The sequence below is a fragment of the Drosophila rhopaloa genome, unplaced genomic scaffold (genome assembly GCF_018152115.1).
Source record: "Drosophila rhopaloa isolate 14029-0021.01 unplaced genomic scaffold, ASM1815211v1 contig_3, whole genome shotgun sequence".
NCBI classification, from domain to species: Eukaryota; Metazoa; Arthropoda; class Insecta; order Diptera; family Drosophilidae; genus Drosophila; species Drosophila rhopaloa.
Window position 1 is genome coordinate 23,933,274 of NW_025335123.1, and position 21,817 is coordinate 23,955,090.

Here is a 21,817-nt window from a genome sequence, read left to right on the forward strand (position 1 = left end):
CACTGGCAGATATTTGGGTATTCGCGTATCTGTGTATCTGTGAGATACGCGCTTGTGGGCTGTGGGCTGTAGGCTGTGGGTGGTGACTCATGTCGGACATCCCGACCACCGGATCGCATATACCCATACCCTCACATCTTTGTCAAACATCGGCGAAAAGCACAAACAAATCAAAGTCAGCCGATCGCTGGGAAAACCAAATGGTAAATGGTAATGGCAGATGGAAAATGGAAAATGAAAAAATGGCAAAAAGGAGATGGCGTGGAAAATATGATCGTTTTCCATGTTGACAGCGCTTAACGGCTGAGCAAATCCTCTTTGAGCGGCACCGCTTTGAAGTCGGGAAAATGATTCAAAGTGTCACCTAAATTACAGGACATAAAACCAGTCACTATTTAAGTAATGCAATTAATATATCAATTGAAAATTCATTTCCTAACGAAAGGAAATATAATTATTTTAATGTTAATAATTGGCAGATATGATGTATACTTCAGAGCCATCACTTTTTCCCACAACCCTATAATTCTCCTGGAAATGAGCTGATAATCACCATCCATGACTGCCGTTTATGATCGTTTCCTATATCCGGTTCAAGGGATCTCCACGGATGGCGACAATCCCCGCCAACAAGAGGCACCACATTACCACAATTGGACTAATCTCCTCCGATCCCAGGTGATCCTCACTCAAGGAGAGGGGTGTTCTGCGATCGGGGCACTTAACAGAAACACTCTTGAGCACCAAACAAAAACACATAAGCCCGAATGGGGAAAGAATATTGGGTAAACAAAGGAGGATGAGGCCAAGTGCAAGTGCTTACATTAGCTATTCTACCTCGAGTCCGATCCATTCCCATTCCCATTCCATTTTCAGATCGATCTCTTTGATGATATTTTTACGAGCGCATCCAAGTTCAAACAACTGGCGGATTTCGAGAATCAACAGCACAAAAACAATCAAACAAAGCGGCCTGCTCTTCCCTCTCACTTCCACTCCATCATCCTGTCTCTTTCCCCGTTTTCGGGTAGTACTTACACGGGGGATTAGCTGCGATGACAATTGAGAGATCTGGGATCGCCAAGTGGTTGTAGTGTTATTACTATTGGGTATTACGAAGGGCTTTGTGAAAAGCATTTTAATAAAACAATAGTCATAAATCATGAAATAAAAAATATTTATATTTACAGCTAGAAAGGCATGAAAATATTTTAAATTTTCTTACTTAGTGGAAAGAAAAATGTAGACTATTATTATTGGGTATTTTATGAAAAGCATTTTAATAAAACAATAATATACATATCATGATTAAATATCAATATCAATAAATATCTTAAAGTGAAAGATATTTATTATACCCTTGCAGAGGGTATTATAATTTCAGTCAAGAGTTTGCAACGCAGTGAAGGAGACATTTCCGACCCTATAAAGTATATATATTCTTGATCAGCATCACCAGGAGAGTCGATCTAGCCATGTCCGTCTGTCCGTCCGTCTGTCCGTCTGTCCGTCTGTCCGTCTGTCCGTCTGTCCGTCTGTCCGTCCGTTTCTACGCAAACTAGTCCCTCAGTTTTAAAGCTATCTGCTTGAAACTTTCCCAAAAGTTGTCTTTCTATTGCAGGTAGTATATAAGTCGGAACGAGCCGGATCGGGCCACTTTATCATATAGCTGCCATATAACTGAACGATCGGAAATGCCATAACTTTGGTGTTTTTAAAGTTAGGAAGTTGGGATTTTCTATGGGTTTTATTTTTGGCTAATAAATCCGACCTACCAAATTTCATAAGGATCGGACGACTATATCCTATAGCTGCCATATAACTGATTGATCGGAAATGCCATAACATTGGTGTTTGTAAAGTTAGGAGGCTGGGATCTTCTATGGATTTTATATTTGGTTAATCAATCCGACCTACCAAATTTCATAAGGATCGGCCGACTATATCTTATAGCTGCCATATAACTGAACGATTGGAAATGACATAACTTTGGTGTTTTTAAAGTATGCATCATATGAATAATTTTGGAGAATATAATTTATAGAATATTCTGCAAGGGTATATCAACTTCGGCTCCGCCCGAAGTTAGCTTTCCTTTCTTGTTAATATTGATATTAGAATCATGTGAAACAAGCATGAAATCATTATGAATCAATATCAATATCAATAAATATATATATATTTATAGCTAAGAAGGTATGATGATATTTTTTATTTACTTACTCAGTGGAAGGCAAAATTGAGATAGAACAGGTGGTTGCCTATCCGATCTAATGCCATAGACTTACTCTTCGGCCCGCCTTCAACGTCCTAAAAACCGAAGATCCAAGATCCATAACAAAATTTGCTGCAATTCGTTTTGATCTGCGATTTTTTTTTCCGCGGCACTCGGGAAAAGCGGTAAAAGAGGGCCAAACGGGGGGCCGAGGGGGGTGGCCAAAGGGGGAAGCCCAGGGGAGGGGCAAAATCTTATCTGGCTGCCGGAAATCAAAGCACACATCAAAGATCGCCGACGCCGACATTTGCAGTGTGTGGAGGTCGCGGTGTTCAATTGCATCCACCTCATCCTCCTGCCAGCCCCACCCCCCTGCAACCACCCCCTTTCAGTTCTGTTTGATGTTGATGTTGCTGTTGCGGTTGGTCGACGTTGCCGATCGAGTTTCCTCACCTTTACACTCAGAAAAAAAAGGGCAGCTGGGACAATCCACCGCTCAGAATAAAACCGGATCTAATGTTAGACCTAGTTGCTTCAAAACATTTATTTCTTATTAATTGTATTAACATGCATTTTTATGATTGGTATTTTGTAACCCAAAAAGGCTAATTGTCCAATTGGATTCCGATTTAAAAAAATTCACATCTTAAATAGTTTCTTGCTTAATTTTCTGCATTAAAATATACATATCTACTTTACAAATATTGTCCATGACCTTGTTTAATATTCGTTTATTTAGGAAGGTGACCCAAAACATTACTATAACTTAATTTAAAAGTTAGTTGTTTAATTCTTTAACTAACTTTCAATTCATAACCTTAGCTACTGGACTTGGATTTTAAAAATAAATAAATATATTCAATATTTTTGTGAAATTCCGAATAAATATTTTATTTTTCTGTGCATGTGCGGTGTGTGTCGAACCGATCGACGCTCCAGGTTGGATGGCATGGCAGTCACCCACGGGGAACCTAACTCACCTGCCGGCCACTGATTCATCTCGGAGAAACAGCTTCCATCTCCTTCGCTTGTCCCGGTGTGGATTCCCCGGTCCGGACAAAACTTGATGCGGGGCCATCGATCTGGCGGAACCATCTTAGTCGGTGGTCCACAAAACAAAAGATACATGAACTTTACTTATGTTTTTCAACTGTTAAAGTTACTCTTTATAATTTACAAAGCTTAACATAATTGTATAAAAATTAAAACTATGTCAAGATTTATTTGCAAATCTATTATGCAAATTTATTAAATTTCTGATTAAATCACTAAGAAAAACAATGTTTGAACTATGCTTTCTAATCCTAAAATCTGACTAAAATCTGGTGTGAAACCAATCATGCAAAGCCTATACATACACATCACAATCCCTATTAAAATCTGGGAAATGATGGTTACTTGTCAGATCCTTTGGATACATTTCCATTTCCCGAAGCAAAGTCGATAATAAAAAGATTGCTTGAATATACAATACATCGTGTATTTTTCTGCTGAGCCCAAGACCTAGCCTATAACCATATATCATCCTGTTCCGCAACCCAGACCAATAGAGAGTCCATCTATCGGCCTCCCGAGTTTAATTTCACTTCCGTCGCAGTGGACATAAAACGGTAAATTTATTTGTCTTCATTAGGCAGTGGAACCGGGACCTCCGATGGGATACACAGATACGTTGAACATTGAACATGTTGCAAGGCGGCAATCGAACATGTTCGAGGCACTTCGAACGGACAAAACCCAACGACTTGCGACCGAGAGTCGATAGTTTGTTCGAAAGACCCAAGACGAACGGTCGTTTGTAGTTCTCTGCGCGAGTTCTTCAGAAACTAGAGAAATACGTAAACTGCCTGAAGTCGAAATAATCGACGAACAATCCAGACCATTTTTTTCACGTGCTCGCGAGTGGTAATTGAATAGAAACCCGCCTCCCCATGATGGCCCCTGAGTGACCTATCGAGTATCACCAGGCCCAATGAAAATGCAAGCCAGCCAGATCCTGCTCCTGACTTTGGCCCTGGCCAGCAGGTCGTCGTCGGCGGCTAGCAGTCCTGGCCAGAATGGCCTGAATGGCCCGGTGGCAGCCGGCTCGAATGGATTACAGTGCCAGCGGATCGCCGTTTCCGCCTGCCAAGGTCTCGGCTACAACATGACCGCATTGCCCAACCTGGCGGGTCACACCAATCAGCTGGAGGCTGAACTCCAGGTAAGCCATGACTATAAAAGCTGTTGGCCAAAAAGCAGGCTAGTCCCCGTTTGTCCGCGATCCCACGTTGTTGATAAGCCCGGCTTTTGTGTGGCTATGGCTCGTCGTTGCTTACGTGCGAAAAACAAAGTTTTAAAAAATACAAACAGCGACTAAAAATGGAAATAAACATGAAGGGGCAGGCAATAGAGGTCAGCCACTAGTAAGCATTTCAAATTTCATTGAAGTTAATTGTTGCTAGCTTAAAAACAACGTACATAAATATTTAAAATATATATTTAAACTATCAAAACTGAAAAGGGTTATAAAAATACATTCACAACAAATGGATATTTCTTTATGAACTGATGTTGACATAGCAGCCTTGTAGATCTATGAATATAGAATCAGAACCATAAAAAGTGTAAAACGGACACAGAAAGAGTGTTTTTTAAGACAAATATAAATATTTGCCCTAGCAAACCTCTCTTCAAAATTGAAATACCCATTAAAAGAGTATTGCGAACAATCACAGCAGATGAAAACAAAGGCAACAAGCAAAATGCTTTTGAGAAGTCACAAACTCTTGCGAAATATTCGAAATTGTGAATGACGAGTACGTGGGGCTGTGTTTTGGAGGGGGGCGGAGTGGAGGGGGTTTTTGGAGGGCGGCAGCTCATCAAAGTGGGGCTCTTCCGCCCCCTCAACCCACACTCATAAACTGTTTGCTGTTGGCTTTTAATTTTTGTTGTTGTCGCGGAGAAGATAAACACAAAGCCGCGGAGGGAAACAAGTAAATAATAAATAAATATGTTTAAAAATGCAAGCAAGATAGAAGACATTTTAAGATTTCAAATGCTCTGTTTAGATAAATATTTGTATTTGTCGGGGGTAATTGTATTTGAATTTACGAGTGAAAGTAGACGCACTGAAATAATTGAAACACTTATTATGAGCTTTGAGTTTTTTCTCTTCGAGTTTTTCCCATTTAATTTTGAATATTAAAACAAAATATGCAGTCTTATGGTAATCCAATATTCATTTTTCACAATTTATCTTTCCAATGATTTCAAACATTTCACAACCCATAATCTAATCAGGGTCACTTTCGTCGCTTTCGAAATCAGAGCATTATGGAAATTTTTAATTTATGAAATATGGTTTGCATTCATAAGTTCACGATCTGAAACTCCAGCTATACTTTTCCGTTTTAGGTTCGCTATCAAAACACTCGTTTCCCATTTGTGTGTGCCTCCCGCTGCTCTGATTGTATTTTTTTCTGTATTTTTCGGGGGTTTCATTTCCATTAGCAACGCTCTGGGAACAAGACAGAGCGGCACAAAAAAAGAAAAAAGCAAAAGGTTCCCCGACTTGAGAGCTACATACTATATATCTAGATAAAGGTGGAAACCAGACTGACAGACAAACACAGCGCACTGTTATCACTCGAAAGAAGTCGAGGAAGCGACATTTAATTGCTTTTCAATTAATGAAGAAGTTGTCTTAGTTGCTGTCAAATAATAGGTGTTTAGAATATGTAGTTCAAAATAGGCAAAACAAATTTTTAAATTCGTGTTTCTCTTTTTGGCACAAAAGAAATCATAAAAACTCAGAGAAAGGCTTCAATTAGTTATGAAATATTCTCCGCTGTGGCATGGCCAAAATCGCTGCGGCTAAAAAACATTTGAGGTCATCTCGGTCCATAATTTACCCTGAAAATGGCCCATGAAAATCGCTGAGTACGCTGAGTGCGTGAAAAGAGCTGCCGAGGGAAAAGGCGGCAGAATAGACAGGCCATTTAGTGGAGATCTCGAAAAGAGCCACAAAAGATGTTAGTTAGCCAGGGAGACCTGTGCGATTGTGCCGGCGACAAAGAGAGAAAGGAACAAATGGGCAAGAAGAAAGAGCTGCCGCTGAAAAATAAATACACTGGGAAAACTAATGGAATATATCTAATATGCAAAATGAATATACAACGTTTGTTCGTTAAAAAAAATACTTAGGAACTAAATGATCTTAACATTAAATCTAGTTATTAAGAGCTGAGCAACTTAAATATTGAAACTACTGAACTGATCATTGCCATCCCAATTTTCCTGCGTGTTTCGTCTTTGAGTTTTTCGGCTCAGTTCGAATAGAAGCTGTGCATCTGTGGATCTGTGTATCTATGTATCTATGTATCTGTGTATCTGTGTGCACCGTCGAGTCCATTAACACCTTTCGTTTGGACTTCGGTTTCCTTTGAGCGTATCTTGCATTTCATGCCCATGCCCGCTTTTGGATGGAAAAAAGGCAAATGTCGATGTCGATGACGCGGTGCTGCCGCTTTTGTTGTTGTTTTCGATGTCGATGCTAAGTGCAGACATCGGAGATGACAGGCTCAGCTATTTTTCTGACCAATCTGGCTGTTTAATGACGATTAAAATAAGGCCATGCTTTTAAATCATTACAATTAAATCACTAACATATACCAAAATTTTCTATTATAGATGACAAACAAACCGAAAGTATCAATAACAAATAACAAATTTTTTATGATCGAATTCAAGTTGCATAAATTGTTGATTTTGTTGATTAAAATAATTTTTTTTGTAATATTTATTTAATATAAGGTACTTTGTTCCCGGCAGCACTGGCATTTGTAGGAAACTGGCGACAGGAGCTACTGACCACAGACTTTTTACTGACTTTTTATCTGACTGCAGTTTTGGATATTCCCTCTTTCTTAGGATTTGGGTTTTATTTTTTCTTTTTTTGTGGGGCGTTTGCGAGCGCGTTGCCGCCTACTTTGTTTTATCGTGGCGCTGGAAAAAAATGCATTGTCTGATGTGGGACTGGGTTTTCATGGTTTTCTTTCATTTTTTCCTGTTGTTTAGACGAAAGAAGACAATGAACGAAACCCGGCCAAGCCTCAAGTGGCAATAAAAACGAAAGCAGCCCTGCTGCCTACAAGAAAAAAAATAGGAAAACACCGAACAAATTGAATCGGAAGCACGTTAAACAGATCAAAGCGTCTGGAAAATATACAGAAATCAAAAAGATTCCAACGGCAGCCACATCAAGCGGCAATAAAAAGCATCAAAAGCTACAGACTCTGCTATATGGGTATATTTACATAATGTTCGGAACCGATAGCTAAGTACTGGAGATCCAAAGCGAAATCTCTCTGGGATGGGAAGTTTATTTTGGGGGCCTTCGAAATGGGAAGTACATATCCTGGGTGGAGAAAAGCTGCACAGATTATCTCATGTTTATTGCTGTGCTTCCACACATGTTTCTGCTATTGCAAATTTAAGAAGACTGTTAAACCATTTCCATTGAAAAATTTTCTATTGTTGTTGATATTCAAATTTTAGCTAGATTAGCTTATACTCTATCTTTCTTGAACACTTTCTTTCATCACTCAAGTTTTATTTTAATATGTTTTTATATGTTTCGACTTGTTTCTGAGTTTTTCAAGTGATGATGGAAAGCATTTTGAGTTGGGGTGGCCTTTGGGTGACTACGAATGTTTTTTCCTTATCAACAGGCGATAGGAAAAGCACACATACGCACCGTGGAGCGCAGGGCTGCCAAATAGATCAAATAAACAAAGAAAAACCCAACCGAGAAGGTCGGTTTTAGTTTCCATTTTCCAGTGACATGTCCAAGATCGAGACTGAACACCAAAAGTGCATTTCTCTTCAGCTTGTCAGTTTATCGTGTGTCAGTTTGCCGGTTTGTTTGTTTGTTTGTCTCCATGTTTGCCTGTTTGTCGAGTGGGCGTTGCGTTCGAGTGCCGACAAAGTGCTCGTCAAGCGACAATTACAAGTAAATTAATTGAAAGTGCGCCCCACTGGGTTGGTGTTTCACAGATAACCATCATGCGACTGCCAGCACATTCACTATTAGTTAGTTGCCTCTATAAACAGAGATGCCTTTTCTTGTATTTACAGGTTTTTATGCCAATATTTATGTGTGCATACCTAGCTTACACCACTGAAACAATATTTTTTATTTGCACTAAAGATCAAAGAGCATACAAAATGGTTTTTCATTTAAGCAATTAGGAATCTTAAGTCGTTGTTTTATAAAAAGCACATTTCAGTAGGTAAATATTTATATCTGACCTTAAAAGTCGAGCTAATCAACCTTTTTATTTGTCACAATTTTTGGGTATTATTGCCTGAAAGCCCGAGGAATTTAGCAAGTGTTATGGCCCACCTTTTTTTTTGAGCTTAGTGGTGACAAAACGACGGCGGCGATTTATGTAAAGTAATTGTAAATATTTGAGCAAGGTATTAGCCGACGAACGAAAGTCCGAAAGCCAGGCAGTTCCCTCAAAAAAAAAAAAATAAATAAATAAAACTTCACACAAGGCCTCCACCACATGGCAATGGCAACCATAAAGCAACAACAGCAACATCGACGATGGCGACAATAAAATTGTTTGATTTTCAAAATCAGAACCCATTAGGATTGCTCAGCAACCAGTTCCAGGTGAAAGGGGGCTTTTGATACCACAAATACTCTGGGCCCAAAGAAATGCCGTAAAACATATTTTTTATGACAATTGTATGCGGCTTATCGCTCGCCAAAGGCCCGTATCAGCCATATATGTATACAGGCCGTATGACTTAACCTTAGGCAGGGCAAAGTATATCAATCCGATATCGCACTATCAATATCTAGCCGCATTTGATTAAGGAAATTACCGCAAAAAGGCGAAACAAATAGGTGAGGTTTCTTTGTGACGCTTATTACTTATTGCTTCAAAGGCTGGTTTATGAAATAAATTACTGTTTCGCGGAGGTTGGAAATCTCCTCTCCTCCTCGTTTAAATTTCAATAAACATGAGAAGAAAAAGCACAGTAAAATGAAGTTTTAACCACATTTTTAGAACTTAATGCCGCACTGTGGCTGCTTAAAAATCATAATACCCCAGCTTAAGTGTCATCAAGTGTTTCTTACGCGGCTGTCATATTATCTAGCATTAAAAATTCCCATTTTCTTCTCTGTTCTGTTTTTCCTTTACCATTTTCGATAGATAAAAAACAACAACTAATGTGTTTGCATTTAGCCGGCTATCAGCTGAAAAAAATCATAAAATAGCCCGAAGAAAATGAGGCACCCAGAGAGTTAATCCGCCGGGCGGTACTGATAAGAAAAGTAACCCAGCCAGCGTTCTTATCGCAGAGCGGTCTGCAAATGCCAAGCGCCAGGTTGTGTTGCTGCTATTCCTGCTACCTGGTTTACGTTCGCCGGAGCGAGATAGCAGCGCGGTGGGAGCGGGACGGAAGAGCGCTCTGTTTGCATTGTAATTATGGCAAAAGGCACAAAGGCAGCCACAGCCATGAGAAATCCATCAGCGGCATTTGAAACGACTTAACGCTGATAATGTCAAAAAAAAAAAAAAAACACAGAAAAGCTGCTGCCATTGTTTTTGTTGTTCCCGTTCGGCGACAACTGACTTTGAAGTCCAGCGAATGGCGAACATAACTCAACTCGAGTTATTTGTGCACTGCCAAAGAAAGTTGCTTTTCCCAATACCAAAGTTTAATTTCTTAATATTATTTCTGCTGTTTTCCATGATATTAGCATACATATTTTTATATCACATTTAAAAACGCTTTGCTTGGATTTTATTTAAATAGTTATTAGTGTTATTCAACAAAAGTTAAATTTAGTTTTATGTGTATATTTTTTTCCTGGAATTTTTTTGGCCTTACCACAATTCGTCTCCGTAATGATGGGTCAGGCAGTTGCAATGTTGACGAAAACAATTTGACAGCGCTGAAAAAGCATAAGAAACCCCAGAGAATCATGCAAAAAATAAAAGAGAAAAAAACAATTAGTTCATTCCTTTGCAGCAGTGGCTCCTTATTTTTTCTGCGGCTGCTGGCAAACACGCAAAAAATGCGGCAACGTTTTTCAAATGCCTTCTCTGCCAGTCACCGAACGACAGGGGAAAGGGGCGGGGAGGAGGGAAGATGAAATGAAGGTAAAAGGGGCGGAAGATGGGGAGAAGGAGGAGGAGGGGGAGCAGCAGGCTCCCTGGAATGTCGGAGTCACAGAGGAAAAGAGATGGAGAGAGAGAAGAGTAGCACAAATATCAAGAAAAGAATTCAAGAATTTTACTGGAAATACTAAAAACATTTTAATTTATTTCTTAAAATGTTATTATTTATTCGATAATAAAATCATGAGAATCGCTTTCAAGTGGCCTTCAGACTCTTATTATTTTAAATAGTGTACATACTTTAAGGAACTTTTTACACACAGAAATATACATTGTATACACACATACTATAGAATTACAGAAAAGGTCATTAACATTAACATTTCTAAGGTGAACTTAAGTGTAGGCTTGGTTTTTTTTACTCCACAAATGTTTGTCAGTGGGTTTGTTATTAAGTGGATCAGACACGTAATCTAGCTTAATGAAGCTTCGTAATACCCAAAGTGAGGGTATAATCAAGAAAGCAACAAAAAAACACGTCCGAGAGATGAGGCTCAGCAGCAGGTTTGTGTCTTAAGTCTTTTGTTTAGCTTTTATGCATCGGCGGCAGGATGTTGAAGATGACGGTAAGATGTTGTTGTTTTTGCCGTTGTTGTTGCTGTTGTTGTTGGAGTGGCTGTAACTGTTGCTGTTTTTGTTGTTGTTGCGCGTAATTACATGGCAATTAAGTTAATTGAACTGCGCGCCTGCGCACGCGTGAATTGCTCTCACCATTTTCCCCCTTTTTTCACCCATCTCTGTGATCTCTTTGTGGCTTAAAATGAAAAATGAAAAGGAAATTAAATAAAAAAACGGCTGGCATAATTTGCGTAGTAAGTTGCGTGTCCAACCTGCAAACGGCAGCTCATTTTGGCAATCCCGCCTGACAAAATGTCAGAGTCGCAGACGGCAGCGCATACATTACCTTCCCGAAAGCCCATACAATGGCACCGCCTGTCAGTTGCCCGATCGCCATCTCCTCCGGGGAGGAGAAGGAGGAGGAGGAGGCGGGGTACCGCAGTATCGAGGTATCTCTAGCCGCGGACCGGCCAAACATGTCCCAATTGTATTGCCAACGGAGGCCCAGAGCCACAGAGCCAAAAGAACTGGGCCCAATTGCACGGCCAAGTGTCTGGTGGGCCTTTGAGATCGCTGCCGCAGATTATCTAACATGGCAATGGATCGGAACAGCTACAGTCGGCTATTTAGAATCGATCTGCAGACCACGTTATAAAAATACCATGAAAATAAAACAAAGTTTTAAAGAATCGAAGCCTATTTTTCGATATTATTCACTCAGAATAAAAATACAAACAATGCACTTAGCCATTTGTGATCATAATTATAATCAGTGAAATAAATATACTCCACAAATAAAAACTGAGTTAGTCCTGCAAATAAAATCAATGACATATTTACGTGAGTTGCTAATGGCGTGGCCTTTGGTGTGCCGAGGATGGCTCAGAATCTTGAGCCAGTTGGCGAAGAGCTCCTTTGGTGCATTCCGCTGCTCGTTTGCCTTTGAATGACAATCCTCGCCAGTCAAAATGTCAATTAATTGTGAGACGACAGTCGTATGTCGTCGGCATCACTTGACAGTTCTGTCAGCGGTCTGTAGTCAGCAGTCGGCGGGGCTGAAAAAGTCGGCAAATTTTGTTAACTTGGCTAACTCGACTAAGTCAGCTGGGCTAAGCAAGTAAGTACTGCACAAATGCAGTCATCCGGATCGATTCGCATCTCTGGAAAGCGGGCTTATCTACGCTGGGGCTAATTAAGAATGCTAAATGTATCTTTGCATCTGCCGCTGCCGCTGCCGTATGATGTCATTGGGGAGCAGCTTTTGTTTTGGGCGTTTCGGCGATTTATCATCGCATCGTTGTCGCCACGGGACGGCATCTTAATTATGCAAATTACCACCGCAGAATCAAGTCACCGATCTGCCTGTCGTAATATTAAAACATTTATATCTACACGCAGAGAAAGTAATTTTGAAATTTAATATTTTTCAGGCTGACTTTGAAATTGGTGAATAAAAGTAAATGGTTATGAAAGTTGTTAACAAAATTTGTTTAAGGCACTTTAAATACCAAAATTGCGATCAGAATAGAGCGTCTATGGTTTTAAGTACAAATCCAAAATCAAAAACCGAACTATGAAAATAATATTATCCAAAACACAAATTTGTGTGCACATTTTCTTACTGTAGCCCATACTCAACCGAAAACATCCAGCGGCAGCTATGGTCCGCGTTCGCTAATTGCAAACGCTTTCGCAGCAAATTAAATCAATTGACTTTGAAGTTGTGCCGCCCGTGAGTCTGGCTCAGTCACCCCCTGACCGCTCCCCCGCCCCTCGACCCCCGGCAGCTGGCGAACAGCTGTCAATTCGCATCAGCGACCGCTGAAGTCGGCGTTGAGCGGCAACTAAATCTAAAAGAGCGCAAATCAAACAAAGTATCACAATGCATGTGAGCCAAATACACGGAACAACATGGCCACAAGTTTCATTTTAGCCAGTCGAAGTTTTTATCCCCTTCCTTACAAAGTCTTTAAATTAATTAATATTAATTAATGTTTCGAAGAAATTATCATGCGATTTAAAGTGCCCTACGTGGGTTTTTTTGGGTTTATATTATTAAAATATAAAAATAATTAATTGATATTTACCTGACAGACATTTGGGGCCACACATTTTTTTAAATTTACAAATCAAGGGACAAAAACAGACCAAAAATAAAAAAAAATTATAAAAACAAATACTTTTTTTTATTGTAAGCTAAAATCCTATTAAACTTCCTCTAAAAATCCAGCGACTGGCTCTAAAACACGGTATAATCCAAACGCTTCGCAACGGGTTGGAAATAAAAAGCCGCCGTCAAAAAAAAAAAAAAAAACTGAGAGCCTCGTTAAACGACTAGACTGACCAAACTTGACTTTGAGCCGCCGAGTGGTGCTTCAAGAGGAGGTCTCACTGTCCGTCTATGCATCTTTGTATCTTTTCCGTGTGTGCGGCCTTTTCAACTGGCATTTCGCAACACTTGTCACCCTGACAGCCGGCAAATTGTTTGAGGCCTCCGAATCCAAGACCTAGATTCATCTGACGGATGCGGGTATCGCACACTCATTCGCAGGATCTGGAAGATTTGAGGTGCTTGAAATGGAAAGAATCTTAGGTGGAATCAACTGAGTAGCTGTCCATTTAAGTAGGCTGTTCTTTATGTTTAATAATAAAACTTAGCAACATATTTTTAATATTAAACTAATATAAATAAACTAATATATTAACTGCCTTTCTAAGGCAATATCCTCTTCCCCAAAGAACCATCCACTTTGGGTTAAATAATACCATAACAAATTGCGTTCAACGATACTTAGATTACACCCATGGCAGAGTCATTTACATTACCATTTCCATTTCCATTCCCATTCGAAATCCCCAGGCGCTTAGGTCCATAATTTGTATGCCCCACCCAGGCATATGTGGTATATGAACCACTCCTCTCCAGAGATCGCTTCGGTTTAGTTCGGCTCCTTTTGGGTCCGGTCTGCGGCGCTGCAAGCGTGGAAAATTATAAATTAATCCATTACGTAGATTATGCAGATGTCCGAACGCATTAAGTGTCCCCGATCGAGGGGCTGGATATCAGTTGGCACAGGATTGGATTGGAATGGTGTGGTATGGTATGGTATGGGTTGCGGACATTAAGCGTTGTTAATGAATGAACACACGACTGCTTTTTGGTTGCCTTGTAGGATTTGAGTTGCTTGAGGTTGCCTTAAGGATTCAAGCTATATTCTCGAAACATTGAAGTATTACACATTGTCACAGCAATATTTTAAGTTTTTAAATTCAGACGCCTAAGGCTTTGTATTATAACTCCCTTCAAATATAAGCCTATATTTTATAGGAATTTTATTATTGATCATATTGGCATAATTCAAACACCTTCATTTTTCACTGTGCATATTTCTATGTGCTTTTTTCTGCTCGTAATTCCCTTCGAAAAAACACATATTCAAATTCAAAGTGCCGCTGAGCAATTTTATTCTCCATTTCGTTTCGTTTTTGGGACTACCATTGATTTTATTTGTTGCCTCGCCATCATTAATCAAAATCGAGAAATCATTAGGTTTGCGTTTAGGCTGCGAGGTGTCAACTTGCCCATTGTTGTTGCTGTTCTGGGCCTTGTAATTGAATTGTGACCATTGGCAGGGGGCGAGGGGAGGGTGCGGCGCGGAGCGGGGAAAAGGGGTTTCAAATTGAACAAAATTAAATGTTTTTCGGTCGGGCAGACTTCACCCAAAAAAGTGTGAAACATGCTGCGAAAGAAGCCGAGAGAAAAAAAAAAAACTAAAACCGAAATTAAAGGAAATAGCCGCGAGTCAAAAGGCAAGAAGAAGCAGAAGATGAAGAGGAAGAAAAACCCAAAAACCGAAACGAAACTCGAAAAATAATGGGTTAAGGAAGGGGTACGAATGCTCGGTTTTTCAGTTTTTAAGTAAATTAAGCAGAACTCTTTTTTTCTCTTGTGGTTCTTATCCAGTCGGCGACACAAACGTTGATTTCATGATTTTTCAAAATCCCACCAAAGCCCAAATTCATTATATTAACCACAGTTTGTGCAGCCAGCGAAGTTGTCAAGCTGATCAGTCAAAATATATTTTTAAAGATTTTTTTAAACTTTTCAAACAATAAATTAAGACAACATCACAGGCTGAAATTTATATACAGCTTTTATATGTATTATCATTCGGGTTTTTTGCTTATTTAAAAGCTTACATGCTTATGAAATATTTGTTAGATATATTTAAGTTATATTTTCTTGGAAATATAAATGCCAATATATTTATATATATGTATATCTCGATGATTACTATAGAAACACTAAGTGTTCAAAGGCTTACAATGCCGCGACTTCACCTAATGCCTTTCAAATTGCCGACTGCCCTCAGTAATAACCATAATTTTGCGCCGCAACCAAAACGAATTTGTCGCCTTTGGTCGGGTGGATGGCGTTCCGCGGCGAATCGCCAACTTTTCGTTGGCTTTTGCGTGGCCAAACAAAAATGAAAAAAAAAATAAAAAAAAAAGTATTCCAAGCAACTTCGAAAGAAACACGAAAAAAATGCTCAAAGCGTTGCAGATTGCATTCGCTGCGCAGACTGGAGAGTTGGAGGCGATCATCATGACCAAGGGGATGATGATGATGATGATGACCAAGCAATGCCCTTTTGCATTAATAATACATTTTAGACACTGTGCAAGGCACAGTGGTTGATATCGTCATATTTATTATTTATTTAAATACCTATGGGTAAGCTTCTAAGCACCATAGAGTAGTTATTAGCTTATGTACATAGTTGCCTCAAAATGAGCAGTCTGGCGAAAAAATAATATAGATAGTTAGAAAAATAGCTTTAAATTTGTTTATTTTAAACGAAAACAAGTCTGTGCCAAATTAACCATTTTTAGAACAATAAACATAAATGCAGTGCCCTCAAACCGGGCTCAAGATATGTAAATTTCTTGGAATTTCGAACCACTGTTTGCTGTTTATTATTTATTTACCTACCAATGGTTAAGCTTCTCAGCACTAAAGAGTAGTTATGAGATGGTTAAAAAATATATATACATATATAGATAAATAGGAAAATAGCTTTGAATTAGTTACTTTTAAATGAAATCAAGTCAGTGCCAAATTAACCATTTTTATAACAAAAAACATAAATGCAGTGCAGATATGTAGATTTCTTGGAATTTCGAACCACTGTTTTGCTCCCCACCTGTCTCCGCTCTCTTTTACCTGCTCTGCCTGTCTCTTTCGCTCCGAATGCGACCCTCTCACTCCCACTCGTGGGCCAAGGCAGGTCTATTAGGCTGATTGCCTTTCCGTTTTTTTTTTTTTTTTGTAGAGTGGCTTTGTTGTTGTTGTGCTGCTTGGCTTTCGGCCAAGACGATGATGCGGTTCACTTGCCGACTGCATCATTAAATTATTATTGCTGGCAGCTATTTTCCAGAGAGCTGCAAAAGCCACAAAAATTGGAAATCGCGTGTCTAATGCTTCATTCGAGATGCCCGCCGGTTCTTGGAGATGCCGGCCTTCTTTTCCTTTCCTTTCCTTTCCTCTTGCCTCTTTCCTCTTTTTTGTGTTTTATTTTTGTGGCCTAATGTGGCTTAATTATACAACAACAATATGGTTACTGTTAGCCAGCACACAGCAAACAAAGAGCCGGGGAACGAGCAGCCATCAAATCCATGTCAAAAGTCCCCCCGGAGATCGGTTCATCGGGTATCAAAACGTATCAAAAGTATCAAAAGGAGACGCGACCGGGGTCTCTTTCCTGAGAAATCGTTTCTCGATAATTCGATGCAGCTTTTTTGCTCTCCAGGTTTCCTGTTTTTATACCCTTGCAGAGGGTATTATAATTTTGGTCAAAAGTGTGCAACGCAGTGAAGGAGACATCTCCGACCATATAAAGTATAAATATTCTTGATCAGGATCACCTCCTGAGTTGATATAGCCATGTCCGTCTGTCCGTCTGTCCGTCTGTCTGTCCGTCTGTCCGTCTGTCTGTTTCTACGCAAACTAGTCTCTCAGTTTTAAAGCTATCGAATTGAAACTTTGCACACACCCTTCTTTCCTTTGCACGCAGTATATAAGTCGGAACGGCCGGGATCGGCCGACTATATCCTATAGCTGCCATATAACTGAACGATCGGAAATGCCATAACTTTGGTGTTTTTAAAGTTAGGAAGTTGGGATTTTCTATGGGTTTTACATTTGGCCAATCAATTTGACGTACCGAATTTTTTAAGGATCGGCCGACTATATAGTATAGCTGCCATATAACTGAACGATCGGAAATGCCATAACTTTGGTGTTTGTAAAGTTAGGAAGTTGGGATTTTCTATGGGTTTTATTTTTGGCCAATCAATCCGACCTACCAAACTTCATATGAATAATTTTGGAAAATATAATTTACAGAGTATTCTGCAAGGGTATATCAACTTCGGCTCCGCCCGAAGTTAGCTTTCCTTTCTTGTTTTTTTTTTTTTTTCTTCTGTCTGCCCCAAAACGTTGGCCCTGTCTTGGGGTCCTGGTTTTTTCCTGCCGCGCTGACTTGTCTAAAATTCCACAAACTCATAAATGTTGATGCGTCTGGTTCGTCATCGTCATCAATGTCGGCATTTCTCGTATGATGGACAATGGACAGGGTGCACACGGGAAAAAATTAGATCTTCGGTGAAATTCGGGAGATCAAAGCCGCAAATCCGAATATTATAATAAAGCTGCCTTGAATATAAAAATCCATGTTTCGATTAATGGGTAATACGTTTTTAAGTGGCATAAATCTGATGTACATTAAATATTTAAAATATATCTTTTAAAAATATCTCAGTAAGAAATACCATACCATTTTTTTCCGTGTTCCTTTGTGACTTTCTTGGCTGGATTAATTTCGCATCGGTTGATGTCGAGTCGAGATGAGAAATTGTGGCTTCGTTTGAAGTTATTAGATTGCATGGCTGGTAATTGACAATTAATTGCCATCGACAACTGCAAATGGAAATGGAATGAACTCGCAACTGGGAAACTGGCGGCGTTTTTCCATGTGTGAAGTCTGACGCAAGTTTTCACACCAAACACACACAAACGTGCGAGACTGTTAATGGAAAATAAACAAGAAACGATTTTAAAGATCCAGACGCACACAAAAATTACAACATGGTGCGGAGAAATAACATTACTTATTTTTTCAAGACATAAAAGGCTACTCAAGTATATAAGTTAATTTTGCTGTAACTTAAAAATCCTAACTTCATTACTAGACACTCGAAAAACCCTTTTTCCGATTTAAATACTGAAATAATCTGTGCCAACAAAAACTTTTTTGAGATCTCTCTCCAAAGACGGCAAAAGCAGAGGAAAATCATTAGCATTACACGATCTAATTTTGCAATTTCAGCTAATTTAATATCAGACATTAGTCGGTGTAAACAAACTGTATTTATGCCGCTCAATTGTTGCAAATGGCAAACATTTGTTAAATTACCTTTTTGTTGCTGCTGGCGTGTCGGCAAAACAACAAAGAAAGCCAGAGCTTTTATTGCATTTTTATTAGATAAAATTATAGACATCAAACAGCAAAAGTGTGAACCGGAATGCGAATTGTTTAGAATCGTATGTACTTTTCCTCGTTTTTTCCCATGTTGCTATTTTGCTTATCGAACAGCAAATTTCGATCTAATTATTCGGCGGTGGTCTTTCAAGTTGCCTTTTTTTCGCAGAAGCCAACGATACAATTAAATGTTGTTAATTGATAAAAGCTTCAGAAATCGCACGGAATTTTTTCGCTTTGCTGTTTGATTTAAACAATTATATAACTACAAATATTTATTGGCATATTGCTAGAGATATCGGCTTGGTAAATGTGTAGAATGCTATAAGGCAACGTATAAATTATTATTTAATTTGCCAGATAGTCAACATGCTATTATTCCCTTTCAACTTTTCATTTAATTGCCAGAATCATTTGATCTTAATTTAATCTATTATTGAATCATCCTTACTTTTCGCTTTGATTCTTGAATTGTTTATGTCTGCTTTTGATGATGCTCATGAATTATCTGTTTTCAAATTCAAACACTGAAATTATTATTTAGATCGGCGAATAAAATTGGATTTTATGTGCTTAGTTGAATAGTTTCTCCAATTCAGAATAATGTTTTTAAAGTTAAATTATATTTTTATGAAACATTTCATACATGCTTGAAATATATTATTTGGGCTTCAAAAATGTTGGAACATTCTAAAAATTATTTTTATAATCCCTTGGTGTCCGTATTTAAATACAATAAATTCAGTTAATTAAGCATTGCTTATGCAACATAATTCCCATGGTAATAATTGTTTTTATTTTTTTGCAGATTGCCAAGCTGGTGCCACTGATCGAATCCGGTTGCTCGCGTCGCGCTCGCTTTCTGCTCTGCTCGGCGCTGTTTCCGCTCTGCTCGCCGGATGTGCCACGCCCCGTTACCGCCTGCAAGTCGCTGTGCGAAACGGTGCGCGGCGAGTGCTCGGCGAACGCCCCGCCGGAGTTGATGGAGCTGTGGCCCTCGTTCCTCCACTGCGACGGACTGCCGCAGCCGGAGAAGCACGAGCTGTGTATGCAGATACCCCAGGAGGTGGCTGCTCCAGGTGGTGCTCCGGGTAGTCCCCCTCCACCACTAGTCCGCCCGGCGGCGGCGGCGGCGCCGGTGAAGGTCACCCCACGTACCGCTTCTGGCGGAGCGGGGCACCACCTGCTCCCGGTTCGGGTGGCGGCGTCCTCTGCCCCCAGAACTTCAGCGGCAGTCCCTTCAATCCGGAGGAGTGTGTGCCCCAGTGCCAGCGGGATGCCTTCCACACCAGCGCCCAGAAGAAGCTGTCGGAGAGCCTGATCCTGGGCCTATCGGCCGTCTGCTTCGTCCTCACCCTGTTCGCATTGGTCACCTTTTGGGCGGAGCCCACCCGGTTCGGATATCCGGAGCGACCCGTGCTCTTCCTCTGCCTGTGCTACAACCTGTTCAGCGTGTGCTATCTGGAGCGGATCGTGTTCCACAACCAGGCGCGGATGCAGGACCTCCCCGTCCAGGGCCGCCTGCTGCGACCCGCCTGCCTGCTGACGCCCCCCTGTTTGGCCTCCTACATCACCACCTCGTATCTGAGTCTCTGCGCCGCCAGCTGGTGGCTGATCTTCGCCCTCTGCTTCTACCTCTCCTCCCACAAGAAGTGGTCCAGCGAGGCGCTGGAGAAGCGCTCCGGACTGTTCCACGTCCTGGCCTGGGTGCCGCCCCTGGCCCCGCCCATCGCCGCCCTGCTGCTGGAGCGAGTGCGTCCCAGCGAGCTGACCGGGATGTGCTATGCCCCGGGTTTCGTGGAGCTGCCCGCCCTGATCCTCCTGCTGCTCGGGCTGTACTTCACCCTGCGGGCCTCCCGATCCCTGCTCCTCCTCCAGCAGCAGCTTCAGCCCACACTCGCCCACCATCGATTCGGGCAGATCCGGAAGCGCTTCGTGGTCTTCTCGCTGCTCTACTTTGCACCCACGGCCGCCGGCGTGGTGGCGGCCCTCTGCGAGCGGTACGCGGACTCGGTGCCCAGTTGCTCCACTCCTGAGGACTGTGCTCCGCCCATGCCGCTGAGTGCCTGGCCGGCGCTGGTCCGGATCTTCTTCCAGCTGGTGGGCGGCACGCTGACCGGATTGTGGGTGTGGTCGCGCAAGACCTGCGAGAGCTATAGAAATCGGCTGGGGGCGGGTGGCACGCCCACCTCCTCCTCGCTGATGAACCAAAGCAAGTCGGCGGGGGCGCTGCCCAAGAAGCAGCTGTACACGAGTGGCAAGTCCATGATGCCCACCGCTCCGCTCTACGCCGGCATCAGTTTCCACAACGTGCCCGTTTACAATCCCAATCAGTCGCGGGTCTAAGGATTCCTCACTCCGAACTCCATTGTATATATATGTATGTAGGAAAACCCCTCTTAACCCCAGAAGGCTTTAAGCTCTGATCTAAGTACACAAACGCAATCGAGTGTACGTATAGTTCGTAAGCCCCGAAAAGGAAAAACTGAAATGTGTTAATAGCTTTAAAGTTCGCCCTGCCCCCCAAGTGCATCCATCACCTCCAGTTTTATTAGTAGTTCTTTAGCTAATCGTAAGTCTGTACATAGAGAAAGTGTTTTTTTTCCCTAGTTTAAATATTGATTTTAAATAGTCTTAAGATAAGCAATCAATTTAATAAATTGTGAATAATTTAAATGAATTGATGATTTGAAGGTGTTTTTACTGCCTTGGGATTAGCTTGGGATTACCTTGGGATTATCTTACCTTACAGTTCTGTGACTTTGGGATGTCCTTATTGCACTCAAGATTTGTACACCTCATGCTCCACAAGTGCTTGAGTCCGCGGGGTAACCCTCGATTCTCACGACATGACCAGGTTCATCACTCTGAAAGCCACATCCATGTGGATTAATGATGCGAAAATTGCCGCCGCAAAAGACGAAGGGTTCGGGGGGCGCGGAATTCGGAGGGGCACTGCTGCGAATTCGTTTAATTGCAACAAAAAGGCTAAATTGTTGTTATTGTCTGCGGTCCGAGCGATGGCAATTAGAAGGAAAATGCTTAATGACAGAGCTCAGCGTTGATTGCCAGCGTTTTGCTGGATCCGCCACTCGCACCACTCGCACCACCGCACCACCGCACCACCTGCACCACTCCACTACCTAATCCTCCACCTGTGGCTCTGCGTGTTCCCCTTTTTTTCCAGTTTATTCCCTTTTTTTCAGCCACCCTGAGAGTGTCACACACATTACGAGAAAGGCTTTGCGGTTACCGGATTTTTATAGGCGACTGGTCTATACCCTGTACTCAAATAATTAAATCCAATATACTTATTTCCGATG

At 41.1% G+C, this 21,817-nt stretch overlaps 1 protein-coding gene across 1 annotated transcript; it reads left to right on the top strand.

Annotated features, from left to right (window-relative positions):
• Nucleotides 1–3,993: 3,993 nt before the first annotated feature.
• Nucleotides 3,994–21,174, top strand: LOC108046987 (frizzled-3). Its single transcript, XM_017126999.2, is given in 3 exon segments — nt 3,994–4,418; nt 19,303–19,596; nt 19,599–21,174. Coding segments are annotated over 3 exon segments (1,767 nt in total). The 5' UTR covers nt 3,994–4,187; the 3' UTR covers nt 20,841–21,174.
• Nucleotides 21,175–21,817: the final 643 nt, after the last annotated feature.